At 41.7% G+C, this 18328-nt stretch overlaps 1 protein-coding gene across 2 annotated transcripts in view; it reads left to right on the plus strand.

Annotated features, from left to right (window-relative positions):
* The window catches only part of Rbcn-3A (Rabconnectin-3A), a 732274-nt gene that overhangs the window by 76918 nt on the left and 637028 nt on the right, over window positions 1-18328 (plus strand). For both annotated transcript variants that reach the window (XM_067136957.2, XM_067136958.2), the window contains exon 11: window positions 18099-18260. In XM_067136957.2, coding sequence (XP_066993058.2) covers window positions 18099-18260 — 162 coding nt within the window. The remainder of the gene's footprint in view (window positions 1-18098; window positions 18261-18328) is intronic.

Consider the following 18328-nt stretch of genomic DNA (forward strand, 5'->3'; position numbering starts at 1 on the left):
GTATCTTAGGTGAGAATCCATCTATTGTAATGTATGTCTGGTCCACACAGTTACCAGTATCTTAGGTGAGAATCCATCTATTGTAATGTATGTCTGGTCCACACAGTTACCAGTATCTTAGGTGAGAATCCATCTATTGTAATGTATGTCTGGTCCACACAGTTACCAGTATCTTAGGTGAGAATCCATCTATTGTAATGTATGTCTGGTCCACACAGTTACCAGTATCTTAGGTGAGAATCCATCTATTGCAATGTATGACTGGTCCACACAGTTACCAGTATCTTAGGTGAGAATCCATCTATTGTAATGTATGACTGGTCCACACAGTTACCAGTATCTTAGGTGAGAATCCATTTTCAGCTATTGTAATATATGACTGGTCCACACAGTCACCAGTGTCTTGGGTGAGAATCCATCTATTGTAATGTATGACTGGTCCACACAGTCACCAGTGTCTTAGGTGAGAATCCATCTATTGTAATGTATGACTGGTCCACACAGTCACCAGTGTCTTGGGTGAGAATCCATCTATTGTAATGTATGACTGGTCCACACAGTCACCAGTGTCTTAGGTGAGAATCCATTTTCAGCTATTGTAATATATGACTGGTCCACACAGTCACCAGTGTCTTGGGTGAGAATCCATCTATTGTAATGTATGACTGGTCCACACAGTCACCAGTGTCTTGGGTGAGAATCCATCTATTGTAATGTATGACTGGTCCACACAGTCACCAGTGTCTTAGGTGAGAATCCATTTTCAGCTATTGTAATGTATGACTGGTCCACACAGTCACCAGTGTCTTGGGTGAGAATCCATTTTCAGCTATTGTAATGTATGACTGGTCCACACAGTCACCAGTGTCTTGGGTGAGAATCCATCTATTGTAATGTATGACTGGTCCACACAGTCACCAGTGTCTTAGGTGAGAATCCATTTTCAGCTATTGTAATATATGACTGGTCCACACAGTCACCAGTGTCTTGGGTGAGAATCCATCTATTGTAATATATGACTGGTCCACACAGTCACCAGTATCTTAGGTGAGAATCCATCTATTGTAATATATGACTGGTCCACACAGTCACCAGTGTCTTGGGTGAGAATCCATCTATTGTAATATATGACTGGTCCACACAGTCACCAGTGTCTTGGGTGAGAATCCATCTATTGTAATATATGACTGGTCCACACAGTCAACAGTGTCTTGGGTGAGAATCCATCTATTGTAATGTATGACTGGTCCACACAGTCACCAGTGTCTTGGGTGAGAATCCATCTATTGTAATGTATGACTGGTCCACACAGTCACCAGTATCTTAGGTGAGAATCCATTTTCAGCTATTGTAATGTATGACTGGTCCACACAGTCACCAGTGTCTTAGGTGAGAATCCATTTTCAGCTATTGTAATATATGACTGGTCCACACAGTCACCAGTGTCTTGGGTGAGAATCCATCTATTGTAATGTATGACTGGTCCACACAGTCACCAGTATCTTAGGTGAGAATCCATTTTCAGCTATTGTAATGTATGACTGGTCCACACAGTCACCAGTGTCTTAGGTGAGAATCCATTTTCAGCTATTGTAATATATGACTGGTCCACACAGTCACCAGTCTCTTAGGTGAGAATCCATTTTCAGCTATTGTAATGTATGACTGGTCCACACAGTCACCAGTGTCTTGGGTGAGAATCCATCTATTGTAATGTATGACTGGTCCACACAGTCACCAGTGTCTTGGGTGAGAATCCATCTATTGTAATGTATGACTGGTCCACACAGTCACCAGTATCTTAGGTGAGAATCCATTTTCAGCTATTGTAATGTATGACTGGTCCACACAGTCACCAGTGTCTTAGGTGAGAATCCATTTTCAGCTATTGTAATGTATGACTGGTCCACACAGTCACCAGTGTCTTGGGTGAGAATCCATCTATTGTAATGTATGACTGGTCCACACAGTCACCAGTGTCTTGGGTGAGAATCCATCTATTGTAATGTATGTCTGGTCCACACAGTCACCAGTATCTTAGGTGAGAATCCATTTTCAGCTATTGTAATGTATGACTGGTCCACACAGTCACCAGTGTCTTAGGTGAGAATCCATTTTCAGCTATTGTAATGTATGACTGGTCCACACAGTCACCAGTGTCTTAGGTGAGAATCCATTTTCAGCTATTGTAATATATGACTGGTCCACACAGTCACCAGTGTCTTGGGTGAGAATCCATCTATTGTAATGTATGACTGGTCCACACAGTCACCAGTGTCTTAGGTGAGAATCCATCTATTGTAATGTATGACTGGTCCACACAGTCACCAGTATCTTAGGTGAGAATCCATTTTCAGCTATTGTAATGTATGACTGGTCCACACAGTCACCAGTGTCTTGGGTGAGAATCCATCTATTGTAATGTATGACTGGTCCACACAGTCACCAGTATCTTAGGTGAGAATCCATTTTCAGCTATTGTAATGTATGACTGGTCCACACAGTCACCAGTGTCTTAGGTGAGAATCCATTTTCAGCTATTGTAATATATGACTGGTCCACACAGTCACCAGTGTCTTGGGTGAGAATCCATCTATTGTAATGTATGACTGGTCCACACAGTCACCAGTATCTTAGGTGAGAATCCATTTTCAGCTATTGTAATGTATGACTGGTCCACACAGTCACCAGTGTCTTAGGTGAGAATCCATTTTCAGCTATTGTAATATATGACTGGTCCACACAGTCACCAGTGTCTTGGGTGAGAATCCATCTATTGTAATGTATGACTGGTCCACACAGTCACCAGTGTCTTGGGTGAGAATCCATCTATTGTAATGTATGACTGGTCCACACAGTCACCAGTATCTTAGGTGAGAATCCATTTTCAGCTATTGTAATGTATGACTGGTCCACACAGTCACCAGTGTCTTAGGTGAGAATCCATTTTCAGCTATTGTAATGTATGACTGGTCCATACAGTCACCAGTCTCTTAGGTGAGAATCTATCTATTGCAATGTATGACTGGTCCATACAGTCACCAGTATCTTAGGTGAGAATCCATTTTCAGCTATTGTAATGTATGACTGGTCCACACAGTCACCAGTGCCTTGGGTGAGAATCCATCTATTGTAATGTATGACTGGTCCACACAGTCACCAGTGTCTTAGGTGAGAATCCATCTATTGTAATGTATGACTGGTCCACACAGTCACCAGTGTCTTGGGTGAGAATCCATCTATTGTAATTGTTGTAACCAAGGTTGAAATTTACAAACACAACTTTTATTGCTTCACTTTATGATATTTACACAAATAACTGAAATTTATTTTGAAGCAAAAAGGAATATTGAATCTTGAGAAAAGTCTGTCTTTATACAATATGTACAGGTTTACAGTCTTTATATACACTTCTATCTTGAAAAGATAGTCTTTGTGAATTGACACGTTGATAGTCGAGAACTATCTGGCACACTAACATAAATGTCTTTGAGAGTCCTTGTTTGTTGAAGTGCCTGAATTCCTAAAAAGCAAGTTCAATTGATTGAAGAAATTCCACCTAGCGAAACTAAGGGAGCTTGCATAAATTAGGGAATGAAAATGGCTTGTAAAAGAATTACGGAACATAGGCAGTGGAAACAGGTAAGGGAGCGGTGACCAGAGGTGAGACCTCGTACTGCCAGAAATTCAGTCCACCTGGTCGAAGCACATTTTCAAGAGGAGTAGCCTCCGTGCTCGACGTAGGGTGTATTCTGGAGCTGGACACCGGGCAAGTGGGCCATTGAGCAGGCAGGGAGCTCCTATTTATAGTACACTCGATGGTCAGGCACGCGCACTGAGGGCTGCGCGTCGAAGCTAGCAGAATGATACACCGGCGCGCGTGCAGCTGGCTGGTGGAGCGAGAAGGAAGCGCCGGACATACAACACCCTCCCCTCCTAAATACGCCGGTACGGCGTGAAACGGCGGCGGCGCTGGCGGCGGCTGCGATGCTGGGGCGGAGCTGCTGATTTCTCTGTTGTATTGTCCGGAGCTGGAACTGGGCGGAGTGGCGCTGTCTCGTCCTGAAAGGAACCCATTGTTATTAAATGATCTAAAGCGCGTTCAGCAATAGATTTATCAGGTTTAGCAATAGCATCAATAGCTGGACAGGGGCGGTAGCGCAGACGTATCTGATCTTGATGGCGGCAGATACGTTTCTCCGTAGTCTGTATCTCGTATAGACGATGACCCAAAGATCTGCAGATGACTCCAGGTATCCAGAGTGGGTTGGATTTGAATGTCCTGGTGTAGACCTTGGCGTTGAGGGAGAACTTCGTTGGTGATGTCTTATGCTGGGCCGGGAGAGGCTGTAACAGAGAAAGTAAAGTTCTGTGAGGTCGTCCATGGAGCTTCTGTGCAGGAGTGATATTATCAGCGCCTGGTAGAGTTCTGTAGTTGTTTAAGAGGTGGAGCAAGGCTTGGTCTTTAGTTAAGCCTGAAGAGACAGCTTTCTTCATACTTCTTTTAAATGTTTGTACGAAGCGTTCAGCTTCACCATTAGATTGAGGGTGAAAAGGTGGTGCTAGGATATGACGAATGCCATTATGTGTACAAAAGTTCTGAAAAGCAGTAGCTGTAAATTGAGGTCCGTTGTCCGAAATGAGTACTTGCGGTAAACCTTCTGTAGTAAAAATTTTCTGGGGAGCACGAATGGTAGCTTCGGTTGTAGTAGTCGAATGCATATCCACGACATATGGAAAGTTTGACAGTGAATCGATGACTATTAACCACATGGAATTGAGGAAAGGACCTGCGAAATCGATGTGAACTCGTTCCCATGGAGTAGTAGCAGGAGGCCATGAAGCAAGATCAGAAGACGGGGCGTTCTGATTCGTTTGACATTGCTCACAATGACGTATTAGCTTTTCGATGGCGGCATCAATACCGGGCCAGTAGCAGTGTTGACGGGCGAGTTGCTTTGTTCTGGAGATACCCCAATGGCTTTGGTGTAATAATCCGAGAACTTGTTTCTGTAGGCTAAGTGGGATAACCACTCGGAAGATGGTGCCTGCTTCTAGTAATACAACTCCGGCACGAGTCGTGAGACGATGCTGCATACGATGATAAGGTGCCAGGTGGGCAGGAAGTGTGCTCTGAAGAGGCCAACCGTTGCGGATGTAAGTACGTACAGTAGCAAGTGTACTGTCCTTATCCGTAGCTTTAGCTATGCTTGGTAGCATCAATAGGAAAACTGGATACAGTATCTTCAAGTTCTATGTCCAACTGAAGACATTCAGATTCTTGAGAATCGAAGGCAGTATCAGGACCAACGGGTAAGCGGGAGAGGGCATCAGCATTACAATGCTGGGATGTGGCTCGATATACAATCTGATAGGAATAATCAGAAAGGAACATGGACCATCTTTGAAGCTTTCTGAGGGAATTCTCTGGGATCTTATTACCAGGATGGAATAAGTGTACGAGAGGCTTATGATCGGTAATGATCAGGAAATGGTTGCCATAGAGATATTCATTGAAACGGCGAATACCAAAGATGATGGCTAAAGCGTCTTTCTCTATCTGTGAGTATCGACGTTGATGGTCATTAAGTGTTTTCGAAGCGAAGGCGATGGGGCGTTCTTGTCCATGACGATCCTTCTGGGAGAGAACGGCACCGACACCGTAGTCTGAAGCGTCAGTAGCTAGCGTGATGATCTTGTCGGGCTGAAAATGAGTGAGTTGTATAGCTTGAATTAGGGCGTTGTTGATTGTTTTCCATGCCTGTTGGCATTGCGGAGTCCACTGAAACTTAACACGTGTTTTACGTAGAGCGTTTAATGGAGCTGCCACTGTAGCGAAGCGTGGAATGAACTTATTATAATAGTTCGCTTTGCCTATGAAGGACTGAAGCTGCTTGAGGTTCTGAGGTACTGGCATGTGTACTATCGCTGAGACATTCTGTGTGCTAGGACGAATTCCATTCTTATCAAGTATATGTCCTAGGTAGTGAACTTGAGGCTGAAAGAAGGTACATTTAGCGAGATTCGCTCGTAGGCCATTGTCTTTCAATTTCTGTAGAAGGAGGCGTAGATTGGTTAGATGTTCCTGATGATCTTTTCCAGTAACAATAATATCATCCAGGTAGTTAGCACAACCGGGAATGGAGGCGGTGAGTTGAGCCAAATAGCGCTGAAAAATAGCCGCTGAGGATGAAACACCGAAGGGGAGCCGCTGGAGCTGGAGCAGTCCGAGAGGAGTGTTGAGTGTGAGAAAGTTCTTAGATTCTTCGTCTAAAAGTAGCTGGAGATATGCTTCTTTAAGATCAACTCGAGAGAAGAATTGTCCACCAGAGAGACGACGGAATAAGTCTTCTGGACGTGGAATAGGAAAGATATCTGTGTCGAGTTGTGCGTTGACTGTAGATCGAAAATCGCCACAAAGTCGAACATTACCATCGGGTTTCTTGATTACCACGAGTGGAGTAGCCCATTGACTAGAAGTAACTGGTACAACAATTCCAGTTTGTATCCATCGTTCTAATTCTTTCGTGACCTGGTCTTGAAGTGCTAGGGGTACCGGACGAGCTTTGAGGAAGCGAGGCTTAGCTCCGGATTTCAGCTGTATGTGAGCTGTATAGTCTTTTGCTGTTCCGAGCTGAGAGTCGAAGACTTCAGGAAACTGCGCTAGGAGAGCGGTAACGTCAGACGTAGGATGCAATGTAGATACGACGTTAATGTTGTCATGTATCTGGAAACCAAATAAGTTAAATAGATCCATGCCCATAATGTTTGATGCAGTGTAGTTGTTAACTACGAGAAGAGGAATGGCCTTCTGAATTCCTTTATAACTAGCCTGAAGCTTGATTTGACCTTTGATGTCAATTTTCTTCTTGTTAAATGTCACGAGCTGGATGTCAGCTGGAGAGCATGAAGGTGAACCTAAGTCGTGGTAGGTAGTCAGGTTAATAACAGAGACAGGAGATCCAGTGTCTAATTGAAAACCGACAGATCGATCAGAGAATGAGAGAGGAATGATGATTTTGTGAGAATCCTTTGTGGGAAGAATAAGATTGATCTGATCAACTTCCATGTCTTGGCGGGGCTGTATATGCTTCCGGCGTGCTGCAGGAGTCTTAGCAGGTCGGAGCGAACTTTGACAGACAGTCTTAATGTGTCCAAGTTTATTACACCGTTCACAAGTAGCTTTGAAAAAACGACAGTCACGACGTTCATGATGCTTGAAACAACCTCGGCAGGAAGGCAGGAGTTTCGAGGTGCTTTTAGAATTGGGCTTCCGTGTAGCATTACGAGAGGGAACCTGGCGAGAATGCTTGGTGGAGAGCGCCTTATCCATACGGTTCACTGTAGCAGAGGACTTGCGGGCCTGAGGCGAGACTTGTGCAACTTCGTGTGGAGAAGCTATGGCTGCGGCAGTCTTGGTAGTAAGCTCATAAACCGTAGCAATACGCTGGACGTCTTCTAAAGAAGGGTTACTCTGCTTGACAGCGTCAAAACGTATTTTGTCTTCAGGAGTATGTAAAATTATCATGTCCCGAATGAGAGAATCAGTGTAGGATGAACCACAACCGTCCTTGGAGCAGATGAACTGGCAGGGTTTAGCTAGACCACGCATTTCAGTTATCCATTCAGTATGTGTCTGATGGGGTTGCTTTCTGCTTTGAAAAAATTTATAGCGAGCAGCCACTATGTGAGGAGCTTTGGCATAGTGTTCCGTGAGACGGGCCAAGAGCTGCGTGAAGGGTACCTCAGATAAGTGTTCTTCCGGACTTAATTTACGTAGTAATTCACACGTAGCATTGCCAACCGAACTAAGAAATAGTGCGCGGCGGCGTTGATCATCTGTGACAGAATGGCAGATGAAATGCTGTTGTAAACGGGCTAAATAAACTGACCATTCTTCCTTAGCCGGATCAAAAGCAGAGAACGGAGGAATAGCTGATGGCTGTGTAGAGACAGAAATAGCTTGAATAGCCTGAATTAATGCTGCCTGTTGTTGTTGCATAAACTGGTGTTGTTGCTGCTGTAAGGCTTGGAAGACCGTAGCGAGTTGTTCCGCAGTAGCCATTGCAAGATGCGTGCAAGAAAGAGTAAGGTAAGCTGTGTGTCAGAACGGGTTGGAGTGTCGTTGTTGTTTAGCACGGCGCCGTAGAGTTGACAACTGGGCCTGTTGAATTGTAGTGTCGTGTTTACTGCGTTGCTATAGAGTTGGCGATTGGGGCTGATGACGTGTAGTTTGTTGCTTTTTACCTCGTCGCTATAGAGTTGGCAACTGGGGTCGAAGAATTGTAGAGTTGCTGCTTTTTACCTCGTCGCCATAGAGTTGGCAACTGGGGTCGAAGAATTGTAGGTGGTTGCGTTTTTACCTCGTCGCCATAGAGTTGTGTTGTAACCAAGGTTGAAATTTACAAACACAACTTTTATTGCTTCACTTTATGATATTTACACAAATAACTGAAATTTATTTTGAAGCAAAAAGGAATATTGAATCTTGAGAAAAGTCTGTCTTTATACAATATGTACAGGTTTACAGTCTTTATATACACTTCTATCTTGAAAAGATAGTCTTTGTGAATTGACACGTTGATAGTCGAGAACTATCTGGCACACTAACATAAATGTCTTTGAGAGTCCTTGTTTGTTGAAGTGCCTGAATTCCTAAAAAGCAAGTTCAATTGATTGAAGAAATTCCACCTAGCGAAACTAAGGGAGCTTGCATAAATTAGGGAATGAAAATGGCTTGTAAAAGAATTACGGAACATAGGCAGTGGAAACAGGTAAGGGAGCGGTGACCAGAGGTGAGACCTCGTACTGCCAGAAATTCAGTCCACCTGGTCGAAGCACATTTTCAAGAGGAGTAGCCTCCGTGCTCGACGTAGGGTGTATTCTGGAGCTGGACACCGGGCAAGTGGGCCATTGAGCAGGCAGGGAGCTCCTATTTATAGTACACTCGATGGTCAGGCACGCGCACTGAGGGCTGCGCGTCGAAGCTAGCAGAATGATACACCGGCGCGCGTGCAGCTGGCTGGTGGAGCGAGAAGGAAGCGCCGGACATACAACAGTAATGTATGACTGGTCCACACAGTCACCAGTGTCTTAGGTGAGAATCCATTTTCAGCTATTGTAATGTATGACTGGTCCATACAGTCACCAGTCTCTTAGGTGAGAATCTATCTATTGCAATGTATGACTGGTCCATACAGTCACCAGTATCTTAGGTGAGAATCCATTTTCAGCTATTGTAATGTATGACTGGTCCACACAGTCATCAGTGTCTTAGGTGAGAATCCATTTTCAGCTATTGTAATGTATGACTGAGGATTTCATGAGTGAGCGAGTTGGCCGTGCTGTGAGCTTGCATTCATTAGATAGTGAATTCGATCCCACTGTCGGCAGCCCTGAAGATGGTTTTCCATGGTTTCCTATTTTCGCACCAGGCAAATGCTGGAGCTGTACCTTAAATAAGGTCACGCCGACTTCCTTTCCACTCCTAGCCTTTTCCTATCCCATCATCACAATAAGATCTATCTGTGTCAGTGCAACTTGAAACAATTATAAAAAAGGAGGATTACGTGTTTTGTGTTGTGAGAGTCCTTTGTGAATGTTATCGGTGATTCATGGAGAATTATGCTAAAATTGGGGGTTTCCGATGTGGATAAAGGGCATCATTGTACTATGAAAATTCCTCCTCTAAATAAGAAACACTTTACTAAAATTTGACCCCACAGACCAGAGTCAGCAAGCCTGCCCGGAGGCCCCAGGTTCAAATCCAGGCCAGGTCAGGGACTTTTAACTGGCTCGAAGTTCACTGCCTATGCGAGAACAATTGAACTATATGACAGCTATTGGTTCAAGTCTAGAATGCCATGAAAAACTACCTAGCGAAATCATCATGCTAACCACGTGTCACTGTGTAAACTACCAATCTGCAGGTCATCGAGATGAGCAGCAGTTGCTTTTTAGGCTCTGACACAATGCTTTTTTTTAGTACCCTGTTTATTTAACACCTCTCTCCATCCATTTCTTTGAATTGAATTTATTGATTACTACCTGTAGTACTCGTAGCTGACGGGACGATCATTTAACATGTGCATGATGACATTTTTATCCACTCCTCACATTGTTCCCCAGATTCTGAGGCACATAAGTGGGCATTTTACAATAACAAAGTTTTATTATGATCCACCTGTTCAATACATTATAATGTTGTCACATTTAAAATATCTTCATTAATTAAAAAGTTATGTATGGGACATGTTTCGCTCCCTTACAGAGCGTCATCAGCCAAATCTGAATCTCGAAGAATGGTTATGTTTGTAAGTAATGACTTAAGAACTATTAAACCATTTTTCACAAACTTAAACTTACTCTACTGGAATATCATAAAATAGAGAATCTTTGGAGACATGCCTTAATAACATGGGCTTAGTAGGAATGATACATTAAAATTGTGGAAGAATGAGTTCTTCTAAAATATGTAAAACAAGTAGCATGTCTAAAATCTTAGAAAGACGTGAAAATCAATCTTAAGAGCTAAATTTGAAGATATTCTTTGCAATGAGATCTGGTAAAAATGTTTTTTATCCCTTGAGGATAAGAGTCTATAAAGATTCAAAAATCTCGTCAATTTGATATTTGAACTTGTGACAGAATGAATGTTGGTCTTCATGAAATTTAAATGCTTGTTGTCGTTTGACCTCGGCGAATGCTGTTGAATAAATATGATTTTGTTGACATTAGTGACCGTACGTTGAAATAATTGATTTAATAAGCCGTGCCTGGTGGCAGTCACCACACAGCCTTCGATAACACCAAACTGACAAACAGCAATTGGACGTACTTACAACAAGATAAACTACCTGATAACTTTTAAATACGATCGTCGATTTACGTCCCTTTCAATCATGCCTTATTAAATCCATTATTTCAACATACGGTCACTAACGTCAATAAGAGTGTATTTATTCAACAGCATTTGCTGAGGTCAAATGACGACAAGCATTTAATTTCACAAAGACCAACATTCATCCTGTCACAAGTTCAAATATCAAATTGACGAGATTTTTGAATCTTTATAGACTCTTATCCTCAACGGATAAAAAACATTTTTACCAGATCTCATTGCAAAGAATATCTTCAAATTCAGCTCTTAAGATTGATTTTCACGTCTTTCTAAGATTTTAGACATGCTACTTGTTTTAAATATTTTAGAACAACTCATTCTTCCACAATTTTAATGTATCTTTCCTATTAAGCCCATGTTAGTAAGGTATATCTCCAATGATTCTGTATTTTATGATATTCTAGTAGACTAAGTTTAAGTTTGTGAAAAATTGTTTAATAGTTCTTATGTCATTACTCATTATTTACAAACATAACCATTCTTCGAGATTCAGATTTGGCTGATGATGCTCTGTAAGGGAGCGAAACATGTCCCACATATAACTTTTTAATTAATGAAGATATTTTAAATATGACAACATTATAATGTATTGAACAGGTGGATCATAACAAAACTTTGTTATTGGAAATTAACAGATTTCAAAACAAATTAAAACATGAGATTAGTCACATAAGTGGGCATGCGTGAGCATCTTACTGCACAAGATGTACTTTAAATTTTGAATTGAAAGGGAAAATTTATTAACTATAATAAGAGAGAGTGGGAGTGCAGAAGAAATGAAGGACAATAAAATATAATATAAAATATAAATACAATGTACGGGGGTAATTTACAGCCATCAGCAGTAATAGCCAACATCACCGTAAAACGTAACTTTTCGTTGACGGTAGTTTTTATTAGAACACTTGCCACTCCCTTCTCAGGAACAGTAGTGTTTCTTAGCATGTCAATATACACAGAAATTTGGTCAGCATTGCCGATCTGCCTTAACCTGATCACATGCTTGTGAAACTCTGTGACTTTATCGGAGCAGTTTTTGGCACAAACACTTTTCTGCCGCAATGACAGGTTATTATGCCTCGTAAACCAAATAACTCCCGCGCATCTTGCCTTGAATAAATTTCCCGGTTCTTGCTGTTACAGAAGGATAATACAGTTTAATATAAGGATTTTCAAGGGACAGAAAAAAGCTGTCTTTATAACAGCGTTCTTGCTATATGTCATACTCGCTATAGTGAACTTCTACTGTATTAACAGAATATAAATAAGAATTAAATTATAATATACAGTGAAAGTGAGGGATCATAAGATAAAAAGTTACAAAACCCTGCTGAGAATTCCTAGCCTCTGTTGGGTGTCATTGAATAATTAAGTCATCAGTAGACCCATTGAATACTCACTTATCATGCTCAGAAGTAATGGGGTGAGCAGTCTGGTTCATCTCTCAACGGTCACAGCACGGGGATGGTCATATGCACTACTATCGAGTAATGATCCACACCTTCTGTGGTCTGTTCTAACTCGACTAAGCAAAACCAGAGTTTTTCATGGGAGATCGAAAACTGAAGGGGAATTCTTTATTAAACCGAAGCTGCCACTCAAGGGAAGCAGCATCAAGCCAGGTTGAGTGCCACTGGGCTGTGCTGACATTTGTAAAGTAGATGTACAAGCATGTAATTCCAGCAAGTTTTTTGAAGAATATCATTCCTCAAGCTAATTTTGGAACCTGAGTTGGTTATGTGTTTGTTGAAGGAGAATATTCAGTCAAGTTTTACTCCAGGATTCCTTGGCTTGGGATTGTGAAGTAAGGGTGTGCCATTTAGTTACACAACAAGTGGAGTGATTTAAGGGGAACAGGGATAATTGCATTTTACTTGTGCTAGGAGCCAGATGCCATTTTCTGAAAAACTGATTATGTCAAGATTTACGCTGAGGTCTTTTTTTTTTTTTTTCTCTATTTGTTTTATGTCGTACTGACACAGATAGGTCTTATGGCGACGATGGGATAGGAAGTGACTAGGAATGGGAAGGAAGCGACTGTGGCCTTAATTAAGGTACAGCCCTAGCATTTGCCTGGTGTGAAAATGGGAAACCACGGAAAACTATCTTCAGGGCTGCCGACAGTTGGGTTCGAACCCACTATCTCCCGATTACTGGATACTGGCCGCACTTAAGCGACTGCAGCTATCGAGCTCGGTGAGGTCAATTTTAATGAGTTAGTTTGATATCAAATCTTTCATAATCAGTCACTTCTCCATCACATCTCTTCTTTCTAGCATTTTCCCCAATGTATTGGGGTCAGCATAGCATGTGGATTTGACCCATTTTTGCAGCTGGTCACACTTCTTGTTCTGACACCAACCCTGTGTGAAGGGACATAGGCCTATTCACTTGTGCATGTTTCTGTAGTTACGGGTAGTGTAATGTGTCGTATGTAATAGAGGAGATGTTAATTAAGACAATAACACCCAATCCCCGAGCCAGAGGAATTAACCGTACACAGTTAAAATCCCCAGCCCGGCCGGGAATCGAATCTGGGGCCATCTGATCTGAAGGCGAGTATGCTGACCATTTGGACAAGGAGACCGACATATCATCATCTTACATTATTTATAAATTTGGTATAATTTTGTAATTGAAATTCATGAAGGCTAAGACGCAGCATTTCTTTTAACTGATAACTTTGACACAGTAGGTGTGCTTGTAACCATTTGTGTTACATATTTGTAGGGAATGTTTGAAGAATGCCTAAAATTATCTTTTGTTTATTCGCTCAGATATACTTCACATTTAGCATTGCATCACCTTATAATTTTTTTGTCCATTTTGTGTTTTTTTTTTTTAAACACTTTACAACGTGATATACCAGGTGGTTCACCAACCCATTGTGATTTAGTTTTATGCATCCTGCCCTTTTTACTACAATTCTGAAATATATCAGTCCCTCCCTAAACAGGGGTAATATAACAAGATTTGTGTTTACTGGCTAGAAGTCAGCAGAAATCGTGAGCGCTACTATTATTTCATTATGGGTACTTGAATGAACCCGTAAAACAAGCATAGATACGAAGAACACATACGTTACAACAGGAGGTGCACTCGCAGACCAGGAGCAGGTATTGTATAGGCTGGAAACTGCATGCTGCATGTCTAGCCGCACTATAGCTCACTTGGCATGGGCACGGTGAGAGTTGTGATAGGGGATGGTGCTCGAAGATTCAAATCCCACTCAAGTATTTTTTACCTTCTATAAAATTTTGCTGCCAATTGCCTGGGATGTGGTAGGGTTGCATACTTGATACTTTCCATAGACTGATTTGTTTATTTGGCCCCGTAATGGGCCATATATATCATGGCATTGGGTATTGAGCTGGGTTGTACGAGGATGAGGTGGTGATGGCCTGTAGCTAGGATGCAGGCAAACAATTAGCTACATCTTACATATTCCAAACTTCATAGACCACAGGTAATGCAGAGTGTGCCCTATTGGAACAATAACAACATGCAATGGCAGGTAGTATGGAGCTGCGCAAACTCTCCTCCTTCGAGGCAAGTCACAACACAACACAAACTTTATTCACTGCCTCGTGATGTATTTCATTATGAGTATGTAAATATGTTACTCATCTATGGAGAAACTAGACAGAATGCCTATCACACACAATGCCTGTATCAGGAATGCTATCCAGATAGACAACTTACAGGCATGACATTACAGAGTCTGGAATGATGTCTACAAGCTTCTGTGTCCCTGGGAAGGACATGGCCTGTTTGAGATCATCCTGTGACGTATACTCACAGTGAAGGGGTTGTGTTGGATGCTACCTGGCTTAATCCTCGCACTAACACACAGACCATTCCATAGGAGACAAACATCAGCCGGGCACCTGTCATGCGGTTATTGCATACCGAGCGTTTTCATCTGAGCACTTACACAAGGAGTTCCATGGTCATGATTTCGAAGCATGGGTGGCATTCTGACAATTGACCATACAGCACATGGACACTGATTCTGTCTTTTTAGCGAGCATCTTATTTACGGACGACGCACGGTTCCACAACAATGAGACCGTTAATCCCCTTAATATGCATTACTGGAATGTGGATAATCCCCATTGGGTATGACACAGCATTTCAGGTACAGTGGGGCATTAACGTATGGTATGGTGTTGTGCATGATCACCTCTTTTGTCCCACTTTCATTAAGGGACCTCTGACGGGAGAATGGTATCTGCAGTTCTCCAATATGACCTACCACCATTCTTGGAACATGTGGCACTCCTTGACAGCTGCAGGATGTGGTTTGAACATGGAGCTCCATCGCATGCAGCAATGGTCGTTGGGAGCCTTCTCCTTGCGACGTATCCTGATAAATGGATAGGAAAGGGAGGACCTGTTCCTTGACCCGTCAGATCACCCGATCTTACGCCCGAGGATTTTTTGCTGTAGGACCCTGTAAAACAGCTGGTCTACTATGCATAGAAACCGAGTAATCCTGGTCACTTTAGACAACTCATGACTGAGGTGTGCCGATCTGTTATGCTGGAGATATTGCAACTTGCCAGGTGGTCTGTACAGTATCGCGCACAACTCTATATTGACCTCAGAGGTCGTCTGTTCGAGCAGGTGCTGTGTTTAAGACATAATTAACTGAAATCCTGTCACTTGTTTCCCAGCCTCTTCCAACCTGGCTCCATACCATATGCCACCATGCCAATGGCCCTTTTCAGGGCCAGATAAACAAATCAGCCTGTGGAAACTATTAAGTATACAAACCTGCCACATCCCAGTCAACTGACTGTATTTAGAAAATAAGAAAAAAAACTTGCATGGGTTTCGAACCTTCAAGCTCCCTCCACTATCACAACTCTCACTGCGCTTTTGCCAAGTGAGCTGTTGTGAGACTTGACATGCAGTTTCCAGCCTATACAATACATGTTCCTGGTCTGTGTGCACCTCCTGTTATAGGGTACATATTGTTCATATCTGTACTCATTTTATGGGTTCATTTGGGGTATTCGTAATGAATTAATTGTGGCGCTAACAATTCCTGCTGTTCATAGCCCATAACCACACATCTTGTTATATTACCATGCTTTAGGGAGATGGACCGCTGAATTTCAGAATTGTAGTCAACGCGATGGGATGCACAAAACTAAATCGCAAGGGGCTGGTGAACCACCCGGTATGTCTATCTAGGCTTCCATTGAAACTTCTACTAGACATATTTATTTTGTCCATAAATCCATTAGCCTCTGCACCAAATTTTCCTGGCATTTATTGTTGCTTATTGTCTTGTCTTCCTAATCTTTCACCTGAATCTGGATACTTAGTAAGACTGTTTTAATTAATTTATTAATTTATTGATTTCTTTCTTTGTTTTAAAAAAAATTTATTTTCTGTACCGTAAGTCATCTGTAATGCACATTTATGTGGGTAAGTGTGTATGATTTTCCTTTACACATGGGTAACTGCTGATGACTTCAGGAAGCTTGTGTCTTTCAGAATGTACCTATTTTAGTACCACTGCGTATGATCATGTACCATGTAAGCACTTATATATATATACATATATTACGCTCCACACCAGCCAATAATGCCATGTTCTCCCATATGGGAATGTCTGAGATGTAAAGAAGTGCCAGAGGAGATTGTAGCTCCAGTAAAACAACTATATAGATGATATACATGTTTATTCCCATAGGGAACCTGAAATATTTGTCCCGAATGAGTAAATTTATAAATTATAAGTAATTTTTAAAGCAATTATTGCAAGTGATTAATTTAAACAATTTAAACAACTGTATCGAGAGACAAAGAGCGGTGTGCAAATTCGAGGAGGCAGGTCAAACTGTTTAGAAACCAAGAGCGGAGTCCAACAAGGAAGTTGTCTATCACGACTTCTCTTCATTACTATAATGGATGAGGTTATAAAAGCAGGGAAAATGGAGGATCAGACAACAAAATTGCTTGTTTTTGCTTATGATGTTATGCTATGGGGTGAGGCAGAAGAAGAAGTTCAAGCTAAACTAGATCTTTGGCAAGAAGAATTTGAAAGAATGGGAATGATCATCAGCCGAACTAAAACAGTCTCTTTAGTGATGAGTCGATAACTTGAAGTAGTCCACCTGCGAGTGCAAAATGAAGTAGACATTATCAATAACTTCATATACTTAAGGAGCTTAGTTCCTTTTGACAATACCATTGACCACGGGATAGGCAACAGAATACAAGCTGCATCAAAATTCTACTACTCTGTTCGTCAATTACTTTGGAATGACTCATTTCCCCAAGCTTGCAAGTTCACACTGTACAAAACATATCTTGTACCAATTATAACATACGGACTGGAAGCAGCAACGTTGAGTAGATCTGCACAAAGTCGCCTATAGGCCACTGAAATGAAGTTCCTTTGGTCGTGTCTCCAAAAGACAGGAAGAGAGAAAATAAGGAATGAAAGTATTCGGCAACAACTTGGATTGGACAGGAGCCTGTTGGAAACCTTACAATTAAGCAGATTACGATGGTATGGACATACGAGAAGGGTGGCTCCAATTAGGACCCCAAGAGCATACTATGAAAGGAATGTTGTTGGTAGGAGGCCCAGAGGTAGGCCTCATAATAGTTGGAAAAAGCAAATTTTTAAAGACCTTGCCAAACATGATGTAAATTGGCAGCAAAAGGTAGACATCAGCTATGGATGGACAGGACGAACTCAGAGGCTCGTAAACACCCGCACCTGGCTTGCTGGAGCGGAAAATCGATGATGATGATGATGATGATGATGATGATGATGATGATGATGCATACAGCAGTTCTTTTAGTGTTCAACTAACCATTCACCTACCTGGTTAAGACTGTATATGTCTCTGTTTTATTCTGGAGAGTTCCTGATTTTCAAAAGGGATCTGGTGCTCTCTAATATAATTGAGATTTGAGTTATCCCCAGTAGGAGAACTATGTTGGTTTGAATCAAATTGTAATATTTTTTAAAAGTTTAATTGTTACTTCAGAATGTTGTGTGTGCTCATGGATTCACATTTTCCACATATCTGGTAATGCATGTTATGAAAACAGCTTGGCTCAGCTCACAATTAAACTGCATTTATGACACAAAGTTGATGTAAAAGTTGTTTTCTTCTAGTATTTTTTTATTTATATAGTGACCTTAATTAAATCAGTAATATTTCTTTTCCAGTGCTACTACCTCTATTAATTCATTAGCAACTGACTCGGGTCCTTTGTTTGGACAAATCGCTGATCCTCTAGATGCTGCAATTGAGTGTTTACTTCGAGACTGGCATCAAAGTCCTGACCTCCTATTCTCCATCCATCCCATCGATGGCAGTTTCCTTATTTGGTACGTATATATTTTCAGTGCCTGAACACAATATCAGATGTTTATATGAGATGAGTTTATTTTGCACT

This window comes from Anabrus simplex, chromosome 1 (genome assembly GCF_040414725.1).
Source record: "Anabrus simplex isolate iqAnaSimp1 chromosome 1, ASM4041472v1, whole genome shotgun sequence".
In the NCBI taxonomy this organism is placed as follows: domain Eukaryota; kingdom Metazoa; phylum Arthropoda; class Insecta; order Orthoptera; family Tettigoniidae; genus Anabrus; species Anabrus simplex.